At 32.9% G+C, this 20,429-nt stretch overlaps 1 protein-coding gene across 1 annotated transcript; it reads left to right on the forward strand.

The window, feature by feature from the left end:
* The first annotated feature begins 1,083 nt into the window (after positions 1-1,083).
* On the forward strand, positions 1,084-19,502 carry LOC132746175 (uncharacterized). Its single transcript, XM_060735253.1, has 13 exons — positions 1,084-1,243; positions 6,684-6,893; positions 7,567-7,655; positions 8,241-8,351; positions 8,899-8,997; positions 9,502-9,609; positions 11,085-11,287; positions 11,845-11,965; positions 12,536-12,681; positions 13,429-13,561; positions 15,699-15,932; positions 16,557-16,628; positions 17,488-19,502. The coding sequence occupies exons 1-13, from the start codon at positions 1,164-1,166 to the stop codon at positions 17,838-17,840; spliced, it is 1,959 nt and encodes a 652-aa protein (XP_060591236.1). The 5' UTR covers positions 1,084-1,163; the 3' UTR covers positions 17,841-19,502.
* Positions 19,503-20,429: the final 927 nt, after the last annotated feature.

Raw genomic sequence — 20,429 nt, forward strand, 5'->3', positions numbered from 1 at the left:
CAAAAGCCCCCCCTTCTAAAAATGACAAGGTGGACAAAAGCCCCCCCCATGAAATTTTCAAATAGGACAAAAGCCCCCCCCATCAAAAATACAGGTAGGACAAAAGCCCCCCATCTTTTTCACACTCACAGGTGCTCAAATTCATCAAATTTCACACAAACTTTTAAATTAAAATGAAAAGAATTTGTTTTAATGTTAATTTATAATGTATATTTGGAGTGATAACAAAGTTTATGATAACAGATTAAATAATGCATGCATGCGATACCAAATTCATAGATTTTCATATACACAACAAGGGTCAGAAGAGTAGTAATTTTTAATCACTTTTGCAAAGGGATCAAATTAATATCCTTAGCACTTTGTCACCTTCATGTGATGTCCATACATATCTTTAAAACACATAAAAAACACAACTTTAATACACTATATGTAAATTAGATTGACTATGGGGGGGGGGGGGCTTTTGTCCTACTTTTACTTTTTTATGGGGGGGCTTTTGTCCTATGTGTAAATTTCATGGGAGGGCTTTTGTCCACCTTGTCATTTTTAGACAGGGGGGCTTTCGTCCGGGGGGGCTTTTGTCCGTATCCCCTTTTTATAGGATGAGCGCTTTAAAATTCTAAGAAGAGTAAGTCAATTACTGAAATAAGCAGGGTGGGTATATATATGCAAGCAAAAGTGAGTCTCAAATTATGCAAGCAAATATGAGGCTCAAATTAAACACCCAAATTATGCAAACTAAAGTGATACTCAAATTACGCAAGCTAAAGTAAGGCTCTAATTATGCAAGCTAATGTAAGCTTTAAAATAAGCAAGCTTAAGTGAAACTCAAATTATGCAAGTTAAGTTCTGTAGAGCTAACAATTCTTAACCGGTATCTACCAGCCTTGTTCTTTTGATTTTGAACTTTTAATGGACTTATCTTGTTTATCGAGTTATGTAACAGTTGTTCACCCGCCGGCAAATTATACCCTCTCTTATATAAAAAATCCATGTTTCATAACGATTTTCCCAATACAGGTCCGAATGTACCTAGCACGTGACAATGCGGGTTATACGAAGCGTGAAGCTTATCCGTTTACAACTTGTTAAATATATCAATCGGCCTCAAGTATCAGATGTAACGAACTATTTTTCGCTGTATTTGTGAAGGAAAAATAATGTCGTCTGCGAAAGGATTTTATCTTTTGGTTATATTAGCGGCAGCACTTCCGGTCACAGAGAGCTGGAGATGGGACTTGTAAGTTTCTTTTTTTTTAAATCAAAACTGTCGTCTGCGGAAGTGAAAATGTATATAGAACAATTTTGATTTTTTTTTAGAATTCAGACCTTATTTAACTAGATTATAAATCGAACAATACTTTAGTCATTGCCAATGCTCTGCTGGCATCGGAGGCATCGTGGACTCACATCGTTTATAATCCTCAGCTTCACCAGCTTTGTAAACCATGTAGCTAGTCTGCTAAAAGTAATATATTCAGCAAAAGAGGACGTGTTTTAACAATATTTCCATGAATGATGATATACGGTATATCAGTGGACTAGTGGTTAAGGTGTCCGTTTCTCAATTCAGGAGTCACAGGTTAGAACCCTACCGGGGTGTCGACCGTATTACCTGTTATGATATCATCTTTAGTGAGCTCCAGAAAGCAAACTCAACAGTTTTCTGTGGCTGAAAGAAGCTTAAAGTTTCTATCATAAATGAATCGAGCTAACATTGTATGTTTAAAATAAGCCCATGTGAGGTTCGTCAGCTTATATAATCTGTAAATTGTATCAGTAGAATCAATTTTATTGGCATCAGTTTGACAAAATGAATAATTTAGACATTTATTTCTTTAAAAAACATTGACCATAGGAAAACGCCGACTCCGGGCTCGAGCTCATCTGAGCAATAGTAGGTCAATTTATTTTTGAGAAAAATTGATGTTGAAAGTTTGATAGAAAATTGAATTTGTTTTAGCAGTGTATAAGTAATGTGGAAATGTTTAAAACGTAGTACAGTTTCGTGAATTTTTCAGTGCGGCCTAGTTTGGTCCAGTTAGTTCTTAGTGATATATTAAGTTACTAATCGAAATCACTTGACTGCCACATACAGTATTAATATATCTATTTCGGCTATAATTTATTTAAATTTACAATAACAAAACGATCAACAGTTTAAAAATAAATAAACAAAATGAATAAAAAATAGAATGATAAAATGTAAAATAAAATAAAATAAAATAAATAAAATAATTAAATTTAAATCAAATTAATTCAAATTTAATTAATTCAAATTAAATCAAATCTAATTTAAATAATAAAAATTAAATTAAATTAAATAAATAAAACATATAACTGTCAATGATAAAATATATATTTCTTTTAATTTTCTCGTTCATTTTTAATTTGCTTTGAATTTTCCAATTTTCCGACTTATAAAACAGCGCTTTAATATTCCAAGTTATTTACAAATTAAAGTGAATTGGTCTATAATTGAAGATCGGTAATACCATGAATAATTTTATTGATATTATATAGTTTCGTATTCAAAAACAAACCAAGTTTTATATGAATAAGTTAATTGTTGGTAAGTGTTAGATACATGATTCGATATGACATATCAATATATAGCAGATTATAAAATGTTCTTGAACAAAATATTATTATTAATCATATAAACTGAATCATTTTAAAACTCTATCAACATTTGAGCCGCGTCATGACAAAACCAACATAATGGGTTTGCGACCAGCAAGGATCCAGACCAGCCTGCGCACCCGCGCAGTCTGATCAGGATCCATGCTGTTCGCTTACAAACACTATAACAAGTATAGAGAAACTGATAGCGAACAGCATGGATCTGATCAGACTGCGCGGATGCGCAGGCTGGTCTGGATCCATGCTGGTCGCAAATCCATTATGTTGTGACGCGGCTCAAATGTACAGTAAATTGACTCTATAAAGCGTGTTTAAGGAAAATAATAAAGCCACCACTTCATAATTTTCAGAAACAAGCACGCTTTATCTTAGCAAAAAAACCTGAACAACAACATTTTACGTTGTATTATTGATATCCATGTAGAAAATCACGTTGTTGTTATAATGTTGTTTTAATGAACACAGCTGTTTCCAAGATATGCATATTTACCTTATTATTTATCTGTCGTTAAACAGTGATTCAACTATATATAAATATGTTACTAAGCAAAGGTGGTCGCTTAATAGGGGTTCAAAATTAACTGAGTGGGTGTCCGTGGCCGAGTGGTTAAGGTCGTTGACATGAAACCACTTGCCTCTTATCGTTGTAGGTTCGAATCCCGGCAGGGACATTGGATTTTTTCATTTGAGGAAGCTATCCTGCTTACTTACGAAACGCCGGTGGTTCTACGCAGGTGCCCGTTCGTGGCTCAGTAAAAGTACAGCAAAACAACAAACAAACGAATAGGGAAATTTAAGTGCACTTGAATAGGATATTATAGCGCACATAAACAATAAACATACATGTATATGCGGACGTAAAAGTTACATAACTATCTCATAAAAATAAATATATTGTTACATCATATGATTGTTGTTGGTCTTTTTTATTAGCTTTATTTTTAGCTTGATTTTTTAGACAGTCGCAGTACTGTTATCACCGTACTTATAAAAAAAAAGATAAGAAAAGAATCAATTATTTCCGTATTATTCACCAAAATAATATCATTTTAATTTACTGCTATGTAACATAAAATATTGTTTTTCTATTAAAGTAGCAGATGACTTGAATACACGTAATCACCGAGTGCCTTTTTATGATCTGTTGGGACAGAAAAACAAATACAAAAGTCGGTCCAGGTTTTATTTTCTGCCATAACTTTTTGTAATTCTATTTTTTTTTTCTTCAATAAAGTGTATTGGCCCTTCATTTTAGTTTGCCTGATAACATAACGGATGATAATAACCACCTTGTTTGATATTTTGTACATATTTCTGCATGTATCTTTTTTTATCACATACACCTGTCGCTTTTGCTTTTTTATATTCTGCGTCTTTTGCGTTATACAAACAAAACGTTAAGACGCGCTATAAACATGTTTGCCAGTACTATAGACGCATCAATGTAAAGATATTAAACAGTTCATATTTTGGATGCAAAAGAAATAGAATAAAACATAGACTAACTGTTTTGTGTTAAATGATATAACGATTCACGATACACTTCTGAATTGATCTTTATAAATCACAATTAAAAATTCAAATAAGAAATATAAAAAAATGTCGAGAAGTGATAAGGGGATTAGACTGTCTGCTTCTCAACTAAAAGGTCTTGGATAAGAGCCACACTGGTGTTTAAACCGCCAATATTTATTAGACGCGGGTAACTAACAGTGTTTGAAATAATTTTCAAGCCTTCATATACAGCAAGCTTAAATACACTAGTCTAAACTTTGATATAGAATTACGCAACTTATGAAAATATGAAAAGAGACAAGTTTGTTTTTAGAGTACTTTGTTTGAACTATTTATAGTCCAAGCTTAAAAAATGGACAGGTCATGTTGTAACTTGGCAAATATCCATATCTTAAATTTAATAACAAGGAAGTTTCATAATATTTAAAAACGTTCGAATAGAACATGTCATAAATAATGTAAAAAGCATAAAGAAAGGTAAATTCCCTAAACACTCCTGCATTAAGGTAACTCTATAAAATGATTTATCGGATCGACAAATCTAAAATAACAATAACAATCTCAAATCCTGGATTCCCACAACCCCGAACAAGGCCAAAATATGAAATATGTTTGAAAATGGACAGCGAAATAGATCTGAATGTTCCGGTCAATTCCTCTCCCAATCATTTTCATCCACGGACATTTTCCCCTGTTCATTTCATTTCCCAGATCATACCCTTTTGGACATTTCCTTTTCTAGACATTTCCTCTCCTTGAAATTTCATTTACCCACATACCTTTACAAGATATGTCCGCTCATTTATTGCGACTTATGATGTACATTGAAAAGAACCAGGACAAATTCTCTCCTAGACATGTTTCTCTCCCGCACAATTCTTCTCATTGGCATTTCCACTCCCATTTTAGACAATTTCTCTCATGGACATTTTTTGCTCCTGGGCAACTCGCCTCTCAAACTATTCTTTTCCCCGGACAATTTACGAACATGGACAAAATTGAGTTAATGATTCATCATTGAATAAAGATGTCTGAAATGCTTTATTTTTTTTTATTAAATTGTTCAGTATACTGAAAAAGTATAATGTACAAGCCAATAAATAATAAATTGAATTACGGTTCTAACTTCCTTATTGGCAGGGTGGTATGCATAACTGTGTAGAAAAATGTAAATCTGCCATTAACTGACGTATGACGTAAGACTTGGATTGTTAAATGAAAAGACTTGGATAAAACAATAGGTATCGGCCATGCAATTTTGCAAAAAAGAATATCTTTCCCAAAGTAAAATGCTCTGAGAGTAAAATGCACTGATTTCTTTTGCCCGGGCCTTGTGCAAATTGGTTCAATTTCTATATACAAATGTAAGTGCATACGTTTATTTAGAAGAGATGTTGTGCATAAACTATGTAAAGTCATGCTCGGTTATATATATGTGCATGTAGTTATGTTATACAAGCGAAACAAGTAATTTGCATTGAAATAATAGATTGATCGGATTTCCGTACTTGGATCTTTTCCAACATCATGAGTAATTCATTTTTACCCATTGCGATTTGCGCATGCTCAGTGGAGCAACGCTGTTCGTGACTGGCGAAACTATTTTTAGAAAACATCTAGAACATATCGTGTTTAAACTGAATAATAAAAATACATAATAAAATAAAGTACATCCATTTTAATGGGTAATGATTAACGTACTTATTTACTTTACCCTATTTACTAAAAAGATCACGGTCACAACTGTATCATACGGTGGTGTCATATGGTAGTAATCATTAATAAATAAAATATGAAGAAAATACTTGTTGTTGTTTTTAAACTTTACCTCTTAAATTCAAAATTGGTCTTGTAATAGGTCAAACATATATTTCAAACCGACCTGTACTTTATATATTCACTAACTAATAGTCCCGTTATCCTATTATTGCATCATAGTTTTGGGAGCTTTCTGTTGAAAATGTGTCAGAATTAAATCGTATACATATACATGCACAGTGCGTTAACTGGAGTGCAGGTATTAGTTACCCGCACTCCAGAGCATGCCCGTTGATTTGTTCATTTTTGCTGGCCTTTAGTAACATATACAACCATTCACAAGTAATAGAAAGAGCATCGAAACACGAGGCTATCTGATTTTTACGAGGAGCGCAGCCCCCGAGTATTAATCAGATTGCCGAGGGTTTTGATGTTCTTTCTCTTTTGTAGCATAGTCAAACATAAAAACACGTTCACTGTTGTCTCAATATGAAACCCCGGCAAAAAGGAACCAATGAACGAACACCTGAATATGATATTTCTGTCGCTTTCCCTTTCTTTGCCGCCACAATATGTAAACCCCAGCAAAAATGAGCCAATCAATGGGCATGCTCTGGAGTACGGGTAACTAATACCTGCACTCCAGTTAAGCGTTTTAAACTCCACACCACAAGTGTCTGTGATTCTGAACAGTACTACTTTCCGAATTATTCTCATCAGGTGAACTTTTGTTAACATTAAACATATTCTTACATGTTATTCAGTGATTGGAGTACGGAGGAGCCGGCTAACTGCCCACACAACAGCACCGAAACAAACATTTGCTCCTCTTTGGTATCAATGAACGGCACGTGCGTCTCGATTAAATGTTGCCACGAATTCGACGATGACGATGAATACGATTATTATGACGACAGTATGGCCGAGTCCGAGGAAGAAAACGTCTACTATTTCGGACGGGTTTCAGGATGCAGGTAGGATTGTTAACCTTTCCAATTCAATACACCCGTCATAAAAATTCCCACCTATTTCTCATATGTTAATGAGCACCTTAAGGACTTGGAGCAAATAATTGTCACGTCTCTTAACTGCGCTGCCGGATTTTTACGTATTATATTTTCAATTGTAGCTTTGATAATGATTGAACTTTGAATTCCTTGTCATGATACTGAAGATTTCAGCTCTCAGATTGCACAGTAACATCGTCAAGAATCGCATTGGCATGAGCGATGAATTATTAAACATTTGAGCAATTAAACCGAGCATTAAGAAATAGCAATACGTTGAAAGTTTACACACCGACAAAAAGAATGATCACTACGTCACGTTGTTTATTGACGTCATATCCGAAGTGATATGGGTGTATATGTTGTGAATAAACACCCATATCACTTTGGATATGATGTCATTAACCTATAGCTCTTCAGCGCTTCTTATGTAAAATTCTTCCAAGTATATAACATTTGTTAGAGAATAGCCTTTCATTGAAACATGATGATAATTTTCCTGCAATATTAACGAATCTTCGTAATTTTCCAGAGATAATAGACTAATTAACGGGTATCGCTATATCGTTATGTCATCAATACTTTTATTATATTTTGATTGATATGTAATTACATTCTTGCTCTTTTATATTTTTCACAGAATGTGTTTCTCGGTGAGTAGATGCTCAGTCTACAAATGCTATGAAAGGTGTTGTTTTGGCTACGAGGAAGATTATTATGGGCGATGTCGTAAGATATACATATGAGCCGCGTCACGACAAAACCAACATAATGGGTTTGCGACCAGCATGGATCCAGACCAGCCTGCGCATCCGCACAGTCTGATCAGGATCCATGCTGTTCGCTATCAGTTTCTCTACTTGTAATAGGGTTTGTAAGCGAACAGCATGGATCCTGATCAGACTGCGCGGATGCGCAGGCTGGTCTGGATCCATACTGGTCGCAAACGCATTATGTTGGTTTTGTCATGACACGGCTCATTATATTTTTCATAAAGTTATCATGACGTCATATCTATTTTCACGTCATCGAAAACGTTCAGAAACGTCTAAGATGTTCTCAGCTAACAAGATTACTTTTTCGTTCAATGAGATTGCATAAATTTGAAATTTTCTCAGAGTCTTTTTCACAAAAACTGTCCTTTATAGCGTTAATTTTAGAACCGTCTGGATAAACAATACGCGTGGCTACATAAAAATAGTTCAACAAAAGTATTATTATTCGTTTACGTGCATAAAATAGGAATAATTTTGAATCACTTAAAAGGCATGCTTAAATTAATTTAACAATCAGTCAATTAATAAACTAATACAGGTAATCACACCGGTCACATGCAGTGCCAGAATGGTGGAACACCTCGGAAGGTTTACCATGACTATTACTGCGTCTGTCCAGCAGGATTTGAAGGGAAAAGTTGTGAAATCCGTGAGTAAAAAACTACACATTTAATTAATTTAAAAAATGTTTTATGCAAACCTATAAAACTATCCTTTTTTTTAAAATAAAAATAAAATATAAGAAAATAAAAAGTATAATAAAAATTAACTGAATAAATAAATAGAATAAAATAATAAATAAACAAATGAATGAATGTGAATGAATGAATGAATGAATGAATGAATGAATGAATGAATGAATGAATGAATGAATGAATGAATGAATGCGTGAGTGAAATAGGTGAGTTAATTAATTAATTAAGAAATGAAAAATAAAAAAGAATAAATAAAAGAAAAGGGAAAAAAACATTCAGCTCAAAAAGGTGTACTAGTTTCTTACTGTGTTTATTCATTTTGAAAATGATAATAGTTAAAATAAGTAAGTTTTTCTCCGTACAATATTACTTGTCTAGAACATGGGCTCGTGTTGTCTTAGAAATGAACACACGAAAAAGCATGCATATAGTGAAAAACTGTTTCACCTTTTATAAGATGTAATTATGGAATTTTAAAAGATTTTTGATTATCGTCTGCAGCAATTTGTCAATGTGAAAATGGCGGTGATTGTGTTGTGAAGGATGGCAGACCATATTGTAACTGTTCAGTTGGTCATTATGGAGAGAGATGCGAACAAAGTAAGTACATAATAATTATACTACTACTGTTGCTGCTGCTGATGATGATATGATGATGATGATGACGCTTATGATGATGATGATGATGATGATGATGATGATGATGATGATGATGATGATGATGATAATAATAATAATAATAATAATATATTTATAATAATAATAATAATAATAATAATAATAAATATAATAATAATAATAATAATGATTAAAATAATAATAATGTTAAAAAAGCAATCACTATAGTGCAGTAGTAATACTCCTTTACTTTAAAACCTGGCATCAAGGTAATAAAATATTTTCTCATTAGTCCTGTCTCAAATCCCAGGATTTTTATTGGTCAGTGTATATTCTATGACAGTTTCTCACCAATAAATAATTTTGAAAGATTTGAGTTTGAGCTTGAAGAATATCTTTAAGACCTTTTGGGGCCAGGGGTCGCGAGTTTGATCAAATTCTCCAACACTAATGTTACAAATAAGTTTTTCTGATTCTCGTTTGTAGCACGATGCGAGATGTCATGTATGAACGGAGGCACGTGTTTAAGAAATGACACCCTCGAGTACTGTTTCTGTCATGAAAATTACGTAGGAAAATATTGTGAACATTATTGTAAGTAATATTTGTACATAACTTCTGTAAGTAATAATTGTGAACATAACTGTAGTGATTATTGTTCAAACATTACTGTAAGAAAGTATTGTAAACATTTCTGTAAGAAGTAATTGTGAGCATTTCTATTGTAAAATTTCTGTAAAATATTATTGTAAACATTTCTATAATTAAATATTTGACCATCGCTGTATGTAATTATTGTGAACATCGCTGTAAGTAATAATTGTGAACATTGTTGTTAATAATTGTTTTGAACATTGCTGTAAGTAATTATTGTGAACATCGCTGTTAGTAATTATTGTGAACATCGCTGTTAGTAATTGTTTTGAACATTGCTGTAAGTAATTATTGTGAACATCGCTGTTAGTAATTATTGTGAACATGTCTGTAAGCAATTATTGTGAACATGTCTTTAAGCAATTATTGTGAACATCGCTGTATGTAATTATTGTGAACATCGCTGTTATTATGGCAGTAATTATTGAAGAGCTGAAAACAGTCTTCATGTCTAGTTTCTGCTTTTCTAATGGATGGAATACAAATGAGCCGCGTCAAGACAAAACCAACATAATGGGTTTGCGACCAGCATGGATCCAGACCAGCTTGTGCATCCGCGCAGTCTGATCAGGATCCATGCTGTTCGCTATCAGTTTCTCTACTTGTAATAGGGTTTGTAAGCGAACAGCATGGATCCTGATCAGACTGCGCGGATGCGCAGGCTGGTCTGGATCCATGCTGGTCGCAAACTGATTATGTTGGTTTTGTCGTGACGCGGCTCAAATCATTTTTGTTTCGTAAGGGTGTAAAGTTGACAAAAGGGTCGTTATGGTAACTTTTGAGGTAAACTCGTGGAGGTAGACCATTTTTATATTTTCTCACACCCACACCGCTGACAGTCCGAGGACTAGCTTGCTACCTCAAATAAAATAATCAAAAGTCCAAGGCGGGATTTGAACTCAAAGAAGCCAAATCAATTAAATCGTGTTCAATGTCCGTAACGATTTGTAACAGATTTGAATGAATTAAACATGTCTTCAAATAAAGGCTTTGTTTACGTTAAAGTTGAAACACTTCAAGCATTCTGAATGTATGTGGTTCAATTAAAGTAGAAAAAAAATGAAAAAAATATATTATTATAAACCGGTTTTCGTGGGTTACATAACTTGATCAACGCATGCGCACTGCCTTAATAAAGTATATTTTATTCATGATCAATACAAGCTGGCGGCTTTATAACAAACAGAAATGAAGTATTAAAATACAAACAAATCCGATCAATTCTTTAGGAAATGTATCAGTATAGGTGTCGCTTTTATCATATGTCTCTGAAACAATGGAAACGGATGGTGGCTGGAATTGCATCAAATAAATCCTTTAAATGTTTTATTCATATTATTTAATAAGCAATCATAAATGAAATGAACATTAAATATGAATTTACTGTTGATTCTATCATCGTTCTATTTAAATAGTCAATCAGCCTGAAATGTGCCCGGTGCCAGTTGGCGAACAACCCTACTGTGCTACTTACTGCACGAGAAACAGTGACTGTGGAATAGATGAAGTCTGTTGCAAAGAAGGTTGTACTACCACGTGCCGAAGGAAGAAAGTTGATTATTGTGAATACTTGGGCAGACAATACGAAATCGGCCAGTTTAAACCGAATGATTGCGAAGTACGTTTATAATTAAATTGTTCTATGTGCGCAAATATGCAATATCAATTTTGCAGCTTAAATGTTCCAATTTTTACATAAATTATATGCAAACATATATGTTTATTTTAGAACCACTGGAATCTTATGAGGCTGATTTTTAGTTTAGTCCGTGGGTATTATCACATGTTAAATACAGATGTGCTCTATCGCAGATTTTCATAGAGAGCTTTTTTGTCTCAGTTCCATCAGAAACAATGATTTATAACTTAAACAAAACTTTAATTGTATGACTTAAGTCACGAACACTATATATTAGGCCAAGTAGGTGTTGATGCGTCGACAAACAAACACACAAACAAATACAGTTTTTACAATATGAAGAGCCATGACATTGAGCTTGGGCGTTGTACTATATCGTTATCATGTTGCGGGAACCCGAACATGCACGCACGCACACACGCACGAACGCACGCAGCACACGTTCACCTTTCTACAGTAACACGGATCTGTTTAAGTCATTAAGTGTTTTGTGTATGTGAATTTTTATGTCGTCTAATGTTATTTTCTATTTTTAGAACTGCACGTGCATGTACAATGGGGACTTTACGTGTACATCTATGTCATGCGCGACCATTAAGTGTCGAGATGGGAGGGATCCGATTACCAAACCAGGACAGTGCTGCCCGACATGTCCAGGTTCGATCTGAAGGATGAAATACAACCTCACACTCTTTAATTTTTTTCTTATTCTAAGTTTATTTTGCTCAAAAATTCTAATTTTACTTTACTATTTTTTATCAGTAATGATATTGCAAGTAACTGTTTATATGTACAGCCATTTAACTTGTCAAGAATCTTTATAACCAATTTATAATAGTGCCTTTATTGAAGGCAAAAATGAAATTACTTCATTAATCGACTGCAGCCATGGAAACGTCACGATTATCCAATTAAAAGCGACGTTACATAGATGCAGTATTATAATCGGCCAAATAACATGTCACACATAAATATTACAGAATTACCTTATATGAGGAATGAAAAAAAAAAAACTTCATAATTTATGAAAATATTATATTTATCACATACTCGTGTCACTTTTGGGACTCCATAAAAAATGATATGGCATGGTCTTGCACACAGGCACGAGTATCGGACCTGGGAGGGAAAAAAATGACCAGATGGATAAAATAACCTGTGTTCATCTTAAGTGTCAAAAACCAAAAAAAAAAATGTAAATAATAATTTGTTGTCAAACGTTTATAGAAACTCCATCCCGTGTACCACCGACGCTCTATAGGTGTCCTACCGGTGTTCTCCGTTTAAACACAACTTATTACGAGGATTATTCATGGATTGATCAAGAGAATACCCACATCCTGGCATGGGATTCAGAGAACGCACCATTGGAGGTAACTATGTTTATTTTCTTCGCTAAATCAAAAAAGAGTTGTCGTTCTTTTTACAAGCACGTGCTCCTTCATAACTTTCTTTGGGAAATATTCATTTAAATGAGTATTTTCTTTATATTTTCAGAAATTAAAAGACGCATCTCTGATAAAGAAAAGGTTTTTTCAAACAATTTCATTTTTTTATTCAGAAAGACAAACAATAAGTAAAAAAAAAACAAACTGTGCGTTACAAAAAATATGCAATATGTATGTTTGAAAAGGTATGACATAAGCTTACTGTATTTTGATATAGTGCAGGAGGCCGTTCAGTATGATATGCAAGTCTATTATTTATCGTATACCATAGGGGTACAAGACAGTTTGTTAAGTGGTAAAAGTGTCTACACATATATACCACACTTAAGTGAAATTTTATATTATATAGAACTATGCTTATAAAACAATTTTCAAACACCGAAGAATATGTAAAATATGTACTGCAAATATTTGTGCACATTATATGTAATCATTAAAATAAATGCATTCACTTCTTATTGAAAAATTTGACGAAGACGTTATAAAAAAACAAAATTCTAATTACCTCCCTTTATTTTACACGAAATGTTAAATTCGGTAATATTTATATAAATAATGCTTTTTGGAACTTACAATATTAATAAATCTTTTTTTGAGCATCATATTTATGATATAAAACCATAAAAAATGTGTTACTGGATCTGTAATCAATTCCTTATTTCATAATAATAGGTGAGATTTGAGCCACGGTTTGTAAAACACTGTCATTGCAAGGACGCTTCCAGAAAAGTGTCCGTCATCAAGGCGTTTGCAACAGATAAATACGGGAACATGGCTATATGTACATTCAAAGTTACTGTACACGGTAAGATTTCTTCCTGGAAATAGTTTTTATGTGTTTTTGTTTGTGCGTTATGATATATAACCAAAGGCAAACCGTATTTGTAAACTGCTTGACAGCATGCCCAGGTGGCTGAACTATGCTCTGGTGAATTCATTGTGGCTTACTGCCGTGATCTGTAGTGAAAACTACCAAAACCAGCACTATAACCAAAGCAAACAAGCGTTAAGTTTTAGTTATAAAGATTTATTACATGCTTTTCGGTGGTTTATAGAAATATATCAGTGATATAAAACTGATAATTTCACTGTTTGAAACAGTGGAATTACCACTTTGATAATTTCACTGTTTTGAATTTAAGGTAGTACACCCCTAATGGGCACTTTAAGGAATTGTAAATTTGACAACATAGGACAGTTATATGCCCTAAATGTCACCTGTTTGCAAAATTTAAACAACATTTACCGTGTGGTTTATGAGATATGGACATTTTTATGAACTAAAACTTTGCCATTAGAAGGGATTTTTTCAGAAATGAGGAAACTCTAAATAATCTATAATATCATCATTGTAAAAAAATGTTTTCCTTTTGCTCATTGTTAAGAAATAAATAATGACATTTAGGTAACAAATTAAACAAGCAAAATGATTGTTTTTAAACGAAATGTTTTTAATATGTATAAAAATGTAACCATACCCCACCCACTTTTAACACTAATTTGACCATTTCCCTATGTAAAAAGCCTTATTTAAAATAACCCTAAAATTTTCCAAAATGAGGGGCTATTTTCAAAGTTTTCCTAAATTTTCTTTTATGTATATTTGTTGGTCTTGCAAAATATAAAATACTTTTACCGTTTAGTTTTTATTTTATTAAACTTTGAAAATATCTGGTATCATATTTGCTATTAAATTTGGCATTATTTAGTAAATAAATACCTACAATAATTATATAATTAAAATAAAACACTTTTTTCTTCCATAGGGGGTCTGAGAGATTAATAAAAAATGTTAAAAAGAAAAAAAAGAAAGAAAAAAAATTGCCTCTTCTGGGGTTTGAACCCACGCCCCCTCAGTTTCAATACACTTTACAGTGATTTTAGCCTATTTGAATACTCTTCAAAGTGGAGACAGTGCATTAGGGGTGTACTACCTTAAGCCCCTTACGTTATTTCAGTGAAATATCAGCGTGCACAGTACTGGGTACCAACTTAATGACATGACGTCGTAAATGAAGTCACGTTGTATTATTATTTGGCGCGCTTTTCATTCAGTATTAGGTTTAATGTCTTTTTAAAACGTTTCTTTGCATGTAATAAAAAGAAAATTTGTTTAGTTTGGTGTAAGATCGAAATATATTTCACCTTGTGAACACCAAAAGTTCATATTTCACTCGTGGCTGCGCCACTCGTGAAATATACCTTTTGGTGCTCACTCGGTGAAGTATATTCCGATCTTACACTGAACTAAACAAATATCCTCTATGTGTTACCGTTTGTATGGCTCATTATAAACCGTTGAAAGTTTATATAACCAGAGCCGCTATATGACGGTTATATAATTATATTGCAAATATTGTTTATACACGGCCATGTACCATATCAGACATATGTGTAACGAATTTATAATACAGCAGAATTATTTTATTTGAGAAGATCGAAAGTTACTTGACATTTTATTATACTTCCCTATTGTAACATCACTTTTATTTGGATAATCGTGACATTTAAATTAATAGTTACTCGTATAAAGATTGTTGACAGATTATATGGCCCTCTATAAGCTATTAGTAAATATAACCCGAGTCGCTAGGATGCAAACATCCATTTATATACGGCCATATATTTTCAAACGACCGTATATATAGGGCCATATAATCTGTCAAAAATCTATATAACTAATAATATACACGGCTGCTGTCAAATTACTAAGAAATATCACATTTTTCTCAAGAAAGAAAGGTTGCTGTATTATAAATTCGTTATAAATATTCCTGGTTATATAACCTGTCAAAAGGATTTATAACTAATAATATACATGGCTGCTGTCAATCTTTTAAGACATCTCACTTTTTTCTCAAACAAAAGGTAGTTTGCTGTTGTATAAATTTGTAACCACAACATTTAGTAATATAAATAAAAAAAAAATCTTTCATTTTTAGATATATTTGCACCAATATTTAAATCATGCCCGGAAGACATCTACGTTTTCGAGAATTATCCTGTTCGTTGGAAGGAGCCAATCTCTTATGATAATGTAGGCGTGGCTTACAAAACCTGCTCAGACCTGAACGGAAAAGTACTTCCGGTTGGCGTGTACCCATTGACATATCATATACAAGATTATGACAGAAACTCTGCCTTCTGTAGATTTCGCATATCTGTCACACCAGAAGGTAAGAAAAGAAAGAAAAAAATATTGTTTGATTGATTAATTGTGTTGATAGTGCTTGCTTGATTTATGGATAAATCAATTAATTGGTTAATTGATCAGTAGATTCGATCTGATTTTTAAATTTTCGCTTCTATGTATTTACACTACAGTAGCTAATTTTAGTAAATCTGTTCCTGTTTGTTTTTATTTCGCCGCATTTTTTCCACACTGTGTATTTTCTGATGTATGGGATTCTAAAAATATATATTTGTTCATCTGAACCAATCTTATGTATTAACGAGGTTGCTAAAAGTTTGCTGTCTTTTAAGAAATTATTTTTATTGTATGATTGATTCATAAACTTGTAAACAGATTTTGTCGATTACTTTGCCTGGTAAATTTTGAAAACTTTCTGCACAACGTTATTTAAGTAAATGTAAATTGGTTATTGTTAAATGTTATTGGTTCTGGTTATTGGGCAAAAGATGTCGCGAATTTCGGATTCGCCATGTTTGATAAGCCACGTATAGCAAAAATCAACATTTTATCGTAGCCATTTTTATAAAATGTATAGTTTGAATCCCAATTTTATTATTACATGGGAGATTTGCTGCTTTATTTAATTTCATATGTAACTTTATTACAGACGCATCCATTGAGGACATGCCGCAAGGACTCAAGAATCGATCAAAGGACAAACCACAAACTATGTTGATAAGTAAGAAAAATGTGCATTAAACCTCATAGAAATGATGTCAGTTTTACATACAAACAGACAAACAAGCCTTTAAGCAATATGACTGATTTAATGGCGAAACATTTAAATTCATGCTACTATGAATTTCGTTGAAATATGTAACCAAAATATTTTCCGCAATATTCAATGTTTTCCAAAGCCACTATTGTTTATAAATTATTTAAAAGGGTAATTATAAGCTTGGATTTCTAACTCTCCAATGATAACATGAAGTCAACAACTGTTTATTTTTGCTATGAAATGATCCAGATAAGTAAAAATATGTTGAAACTAAATTTTTAGAAATTTTGCAAAACTTTTTTTACTTAAACTAGTAAGTACTAACCATTGATCAACGCTTAATTTGAACGACGAGTGGCAATTTTCTCACCAAAAAATAAACAATAAATTATGAAATAAATTAAATAAATAAATAAATAAATAAATTAAATAAATAAATAAATAAATAAATAAATAAATAAATAAATAAATAAATAAATAAATAAACAACAAACAAACAAATAGATAAATAAATGAATAAATAAATATAGATCAGATCTATCTTGATAAATGCAAAACATAATGATCTTATCTATAGGGGATCAAATGAATGACAATAAGAAATGTGTGTAATGGGGGTGGGGAATTGGGCGGGGGCATTGGGAAAAAGAGTCTTTAGAGTCATTCTGTAAGTCTACCGCCCCCGTGTTTATGCAGAGGCTAATGCATGAAAAAGGGTGAATAAACCCTCTATCATTAAACTTCAAAATTGTAAGAAATCAATAAATCACATTTGCATTGTATTCTTTCAGTATATATTACAGATAGCATCTTTTTTCAGTTGCACCGATCATTGGCGGTATTTTCCTAGTTCTTTTTGCGGTGATGGTGTTCTTATGCTGCAAACGACGAACCGCACGTCATCAAGGTCCACCAACGCCCGCTTATGACAACAATATCTACGCAACCCCATGTGATATAGACATCAAACTTCCTGCATACAGTGACCTTCCGATGAATCCTCCAGCTTATAGCATCACCGGAAGTGAGAAAGACGTAGAGTACATGTCAGTGGCGCCACCTAGCTACACAAATCCCGGTTATGAAACGCTGAAAGTGCATGTGGGGAGGTCGGGGTCTGTGAAGTCGAACAAATCTGATCAATCTGAGAGAGTGCCAGACGATACGAAATAAATATTAAAAACTTTAACAATAAGCTTATTTTTGTACCAACGCCTGTTTCTGTCTAGAATGACTTTCAATGAAGACTAGAACGCTTTTTGGCAGAAGTTTGTCTGTTGCACTGATTCGATCAAATGCTGCATGATCTTCGGTTCGTTTCAATTACGAAGTTGTACATAGAAATCTTGTTATTTTTTATAGTTGTTAGATTTGTCAATTGTAAAATGCTGGACGTTTTGCTTACATTAATATGTTATGATTTTGATTTATTTTTTACGTTTAGATCTAAAGATTTCAAATAATATATTTTTTTTATAGGAGAAAATGACAGTATGGGTGCTTCTTGACTTTGGGCAATGCTTTAGACATTTCATTGTCAAAATATAAATTCGTATAAATTGACATTTTCTTGGGATGGAAGTAAGATATGCCTCATGAATATGTCTTAAATCTGCATGCCTCCAGATGTGTCAAAATATTTCAAGAAAAAAAAAACTTAAGAAAAATGTAATAAGATTTTAAGAAAAGTAAAAAGATTTAATTAAGTTATAATTTATATATTATAAACGATTAATTAATGATTCTGCAGTATTTTTCACATTATTTCTACTACTTGACTAACGCAGTAAGGGGGCTATGTTTTGCCTATTTTGACCCCGCTTTTTGTCATTTATGTGGCACGTTAGTGCCGTTAGCAATGTTTAAATAACTTATTTTGTTCACTTCACAATATCTTACCTTTATAATACATATTCAAAATTTTCATTAAAATTAGCATGAATCTGGAGGCATGATGCTTCATAATGGTACATCGACATCAAAGAGAATGTTTAACATAACTTATCAATCGTGGCTAAGTCATTAATTATGTATTATATTTATATATAATGATTTTCTAAATAGTTATTGTTGTTTTGCTATTGGAAATTTTCTAACTATTTTGCTTTTTGTAATTAATTTGTTGTTTTTAATACATTTGTATATAAATTTGTTGTTTTTAATACATTTGTATATATATGTTGTTTTTGAAAATTGCAAATATTGAATTAGATAATGTATTCTTATTATTATGCTTTACTTACAAAATATTTGTAGTTTGTTAAAGTAAAAAACTGCTTTGATACCCAGCTGTTTTGTTATTTTTATGTCTTTATTTCAGCCTTGCTGCCAAAAAATCTTATCTTCTTAGATATTGTTGGAATGCTCTATAGAAATTATCTCCCTTGATCATTGACGCCGCTTCACGAAAATGTGCGTTAGGTCAGCACAACTAAATTAAACAAAACAACAATATTGTGTTTAATAGGTAGTAGTTTTTAAAATATTTGAATTAAATTTTTATAGGGAAATAATGGAAATAGGAAAAATCTTTCAGTTCATTTTTATACAGTACCCATCAGTCATGAGTTGCTATGATAAGTTCAAAATTGTATTCGCAGCTGGCGTACCCACGTTACTTTTGGACAAAGGGTACGGCGGCAAAATCTTTCAAAAATTGTGAAGAAAATGTATGAACTCAAGATATTGTTCATAAACCCCCTACACGGAAAGCACTTCCTCGGATGCCTGTTTGAAGTATGTATATGATTGTATAAAATTTCTTCTCGACTGATTTAGCTGATGGAAAATTTTCTTAACAATCAGTTTGGAAACAAATAAACCTAGTGAACTTAAGCTACTGTTATAATTTTTCGTCGTACACGTTTGTCCAAATATCAAGAAGGAGCGCCCAAATAAATATGGCCCACTGTTGTTCTTATTAACTAGCGTTCTTACACAAAATTACCATTCTTTCTTTAATACTTTATTTAAGCCTTCAAAGCCTTTTTGTATTCTATCTTTTTTGTTTTGACTTGAAGTATTTCAAATGTCTTAGAAGATTCGGGAGATCAATCAAAATGAAACAAACAGGAACAAGTGTAATTATAACCACGGCTAAACCTCCGATTGCCTTGGACGAATAACGCGAATCCGCCGCACTTGAAAGCTTCCTCTTTGCTCGACCAGTCTCCTTAGCGTTCACCACGAGTGATTCATTGAGCTGACCACTGTTTACAATATTATCCGAGATAGACACGTTCCTCATAATTCTGATCAACTCCGCAACGGTCAATGATGAACAAAATTTCAAACAGTAAACGCTACAATTGTAGTGTTGTGTAGTCGATTTGTTACCGGAAGTTGAATCTGTCGTGTCCGGATATGGTCCGTGTTGGCTTCCTGTTGACGTGTTGTCGTGTAGACTATGTACAAGATTTGTTTGGACTTTCATTGGTGAAATATTACTGTAAGTTGTTGATGTAAATGACTTTTGTAGTGTTAAAGAAATCGATTCAGCACCAGATAAATTATTTAGTGTTTGAGGATGTTGGGCGGAGGAGATCGGCGTATGATATTCCAAGAATGAGGGCTGAATCGTCAAGTCCGGTAGATTTCCTTTGGATAATTCTGGAGCTGAGCTTGTCTCGGATATACTAGATAACGTGATATGAGATAACTTCGTAGCGGACATACTGGGTGTAAACCCGAGACTTAGTTCGCAGATGTAACCATGGAGTTGAGCACACCCAGCTGCCATCACGGTGCTCGTGTTGGACAGCA

This window comes from Ruditapes philippinarum, unplaced genomic scaffold (genome assembly GCF_026571515.1).
Source record: "Ruditapes philippinarum isolate M1 unplaced genomic scaffold, ASM2657151v2 ctg7631_1_1_1_1, whole genome shotgun sequence".
Classification (NCBI taxonomy): domain Eukaryota; kingdom Metazoa; phylum Mollusca; class Bivalvia; order Venerida; family Veneridae; genus Ruditapes; species Ruditapes philippinarum.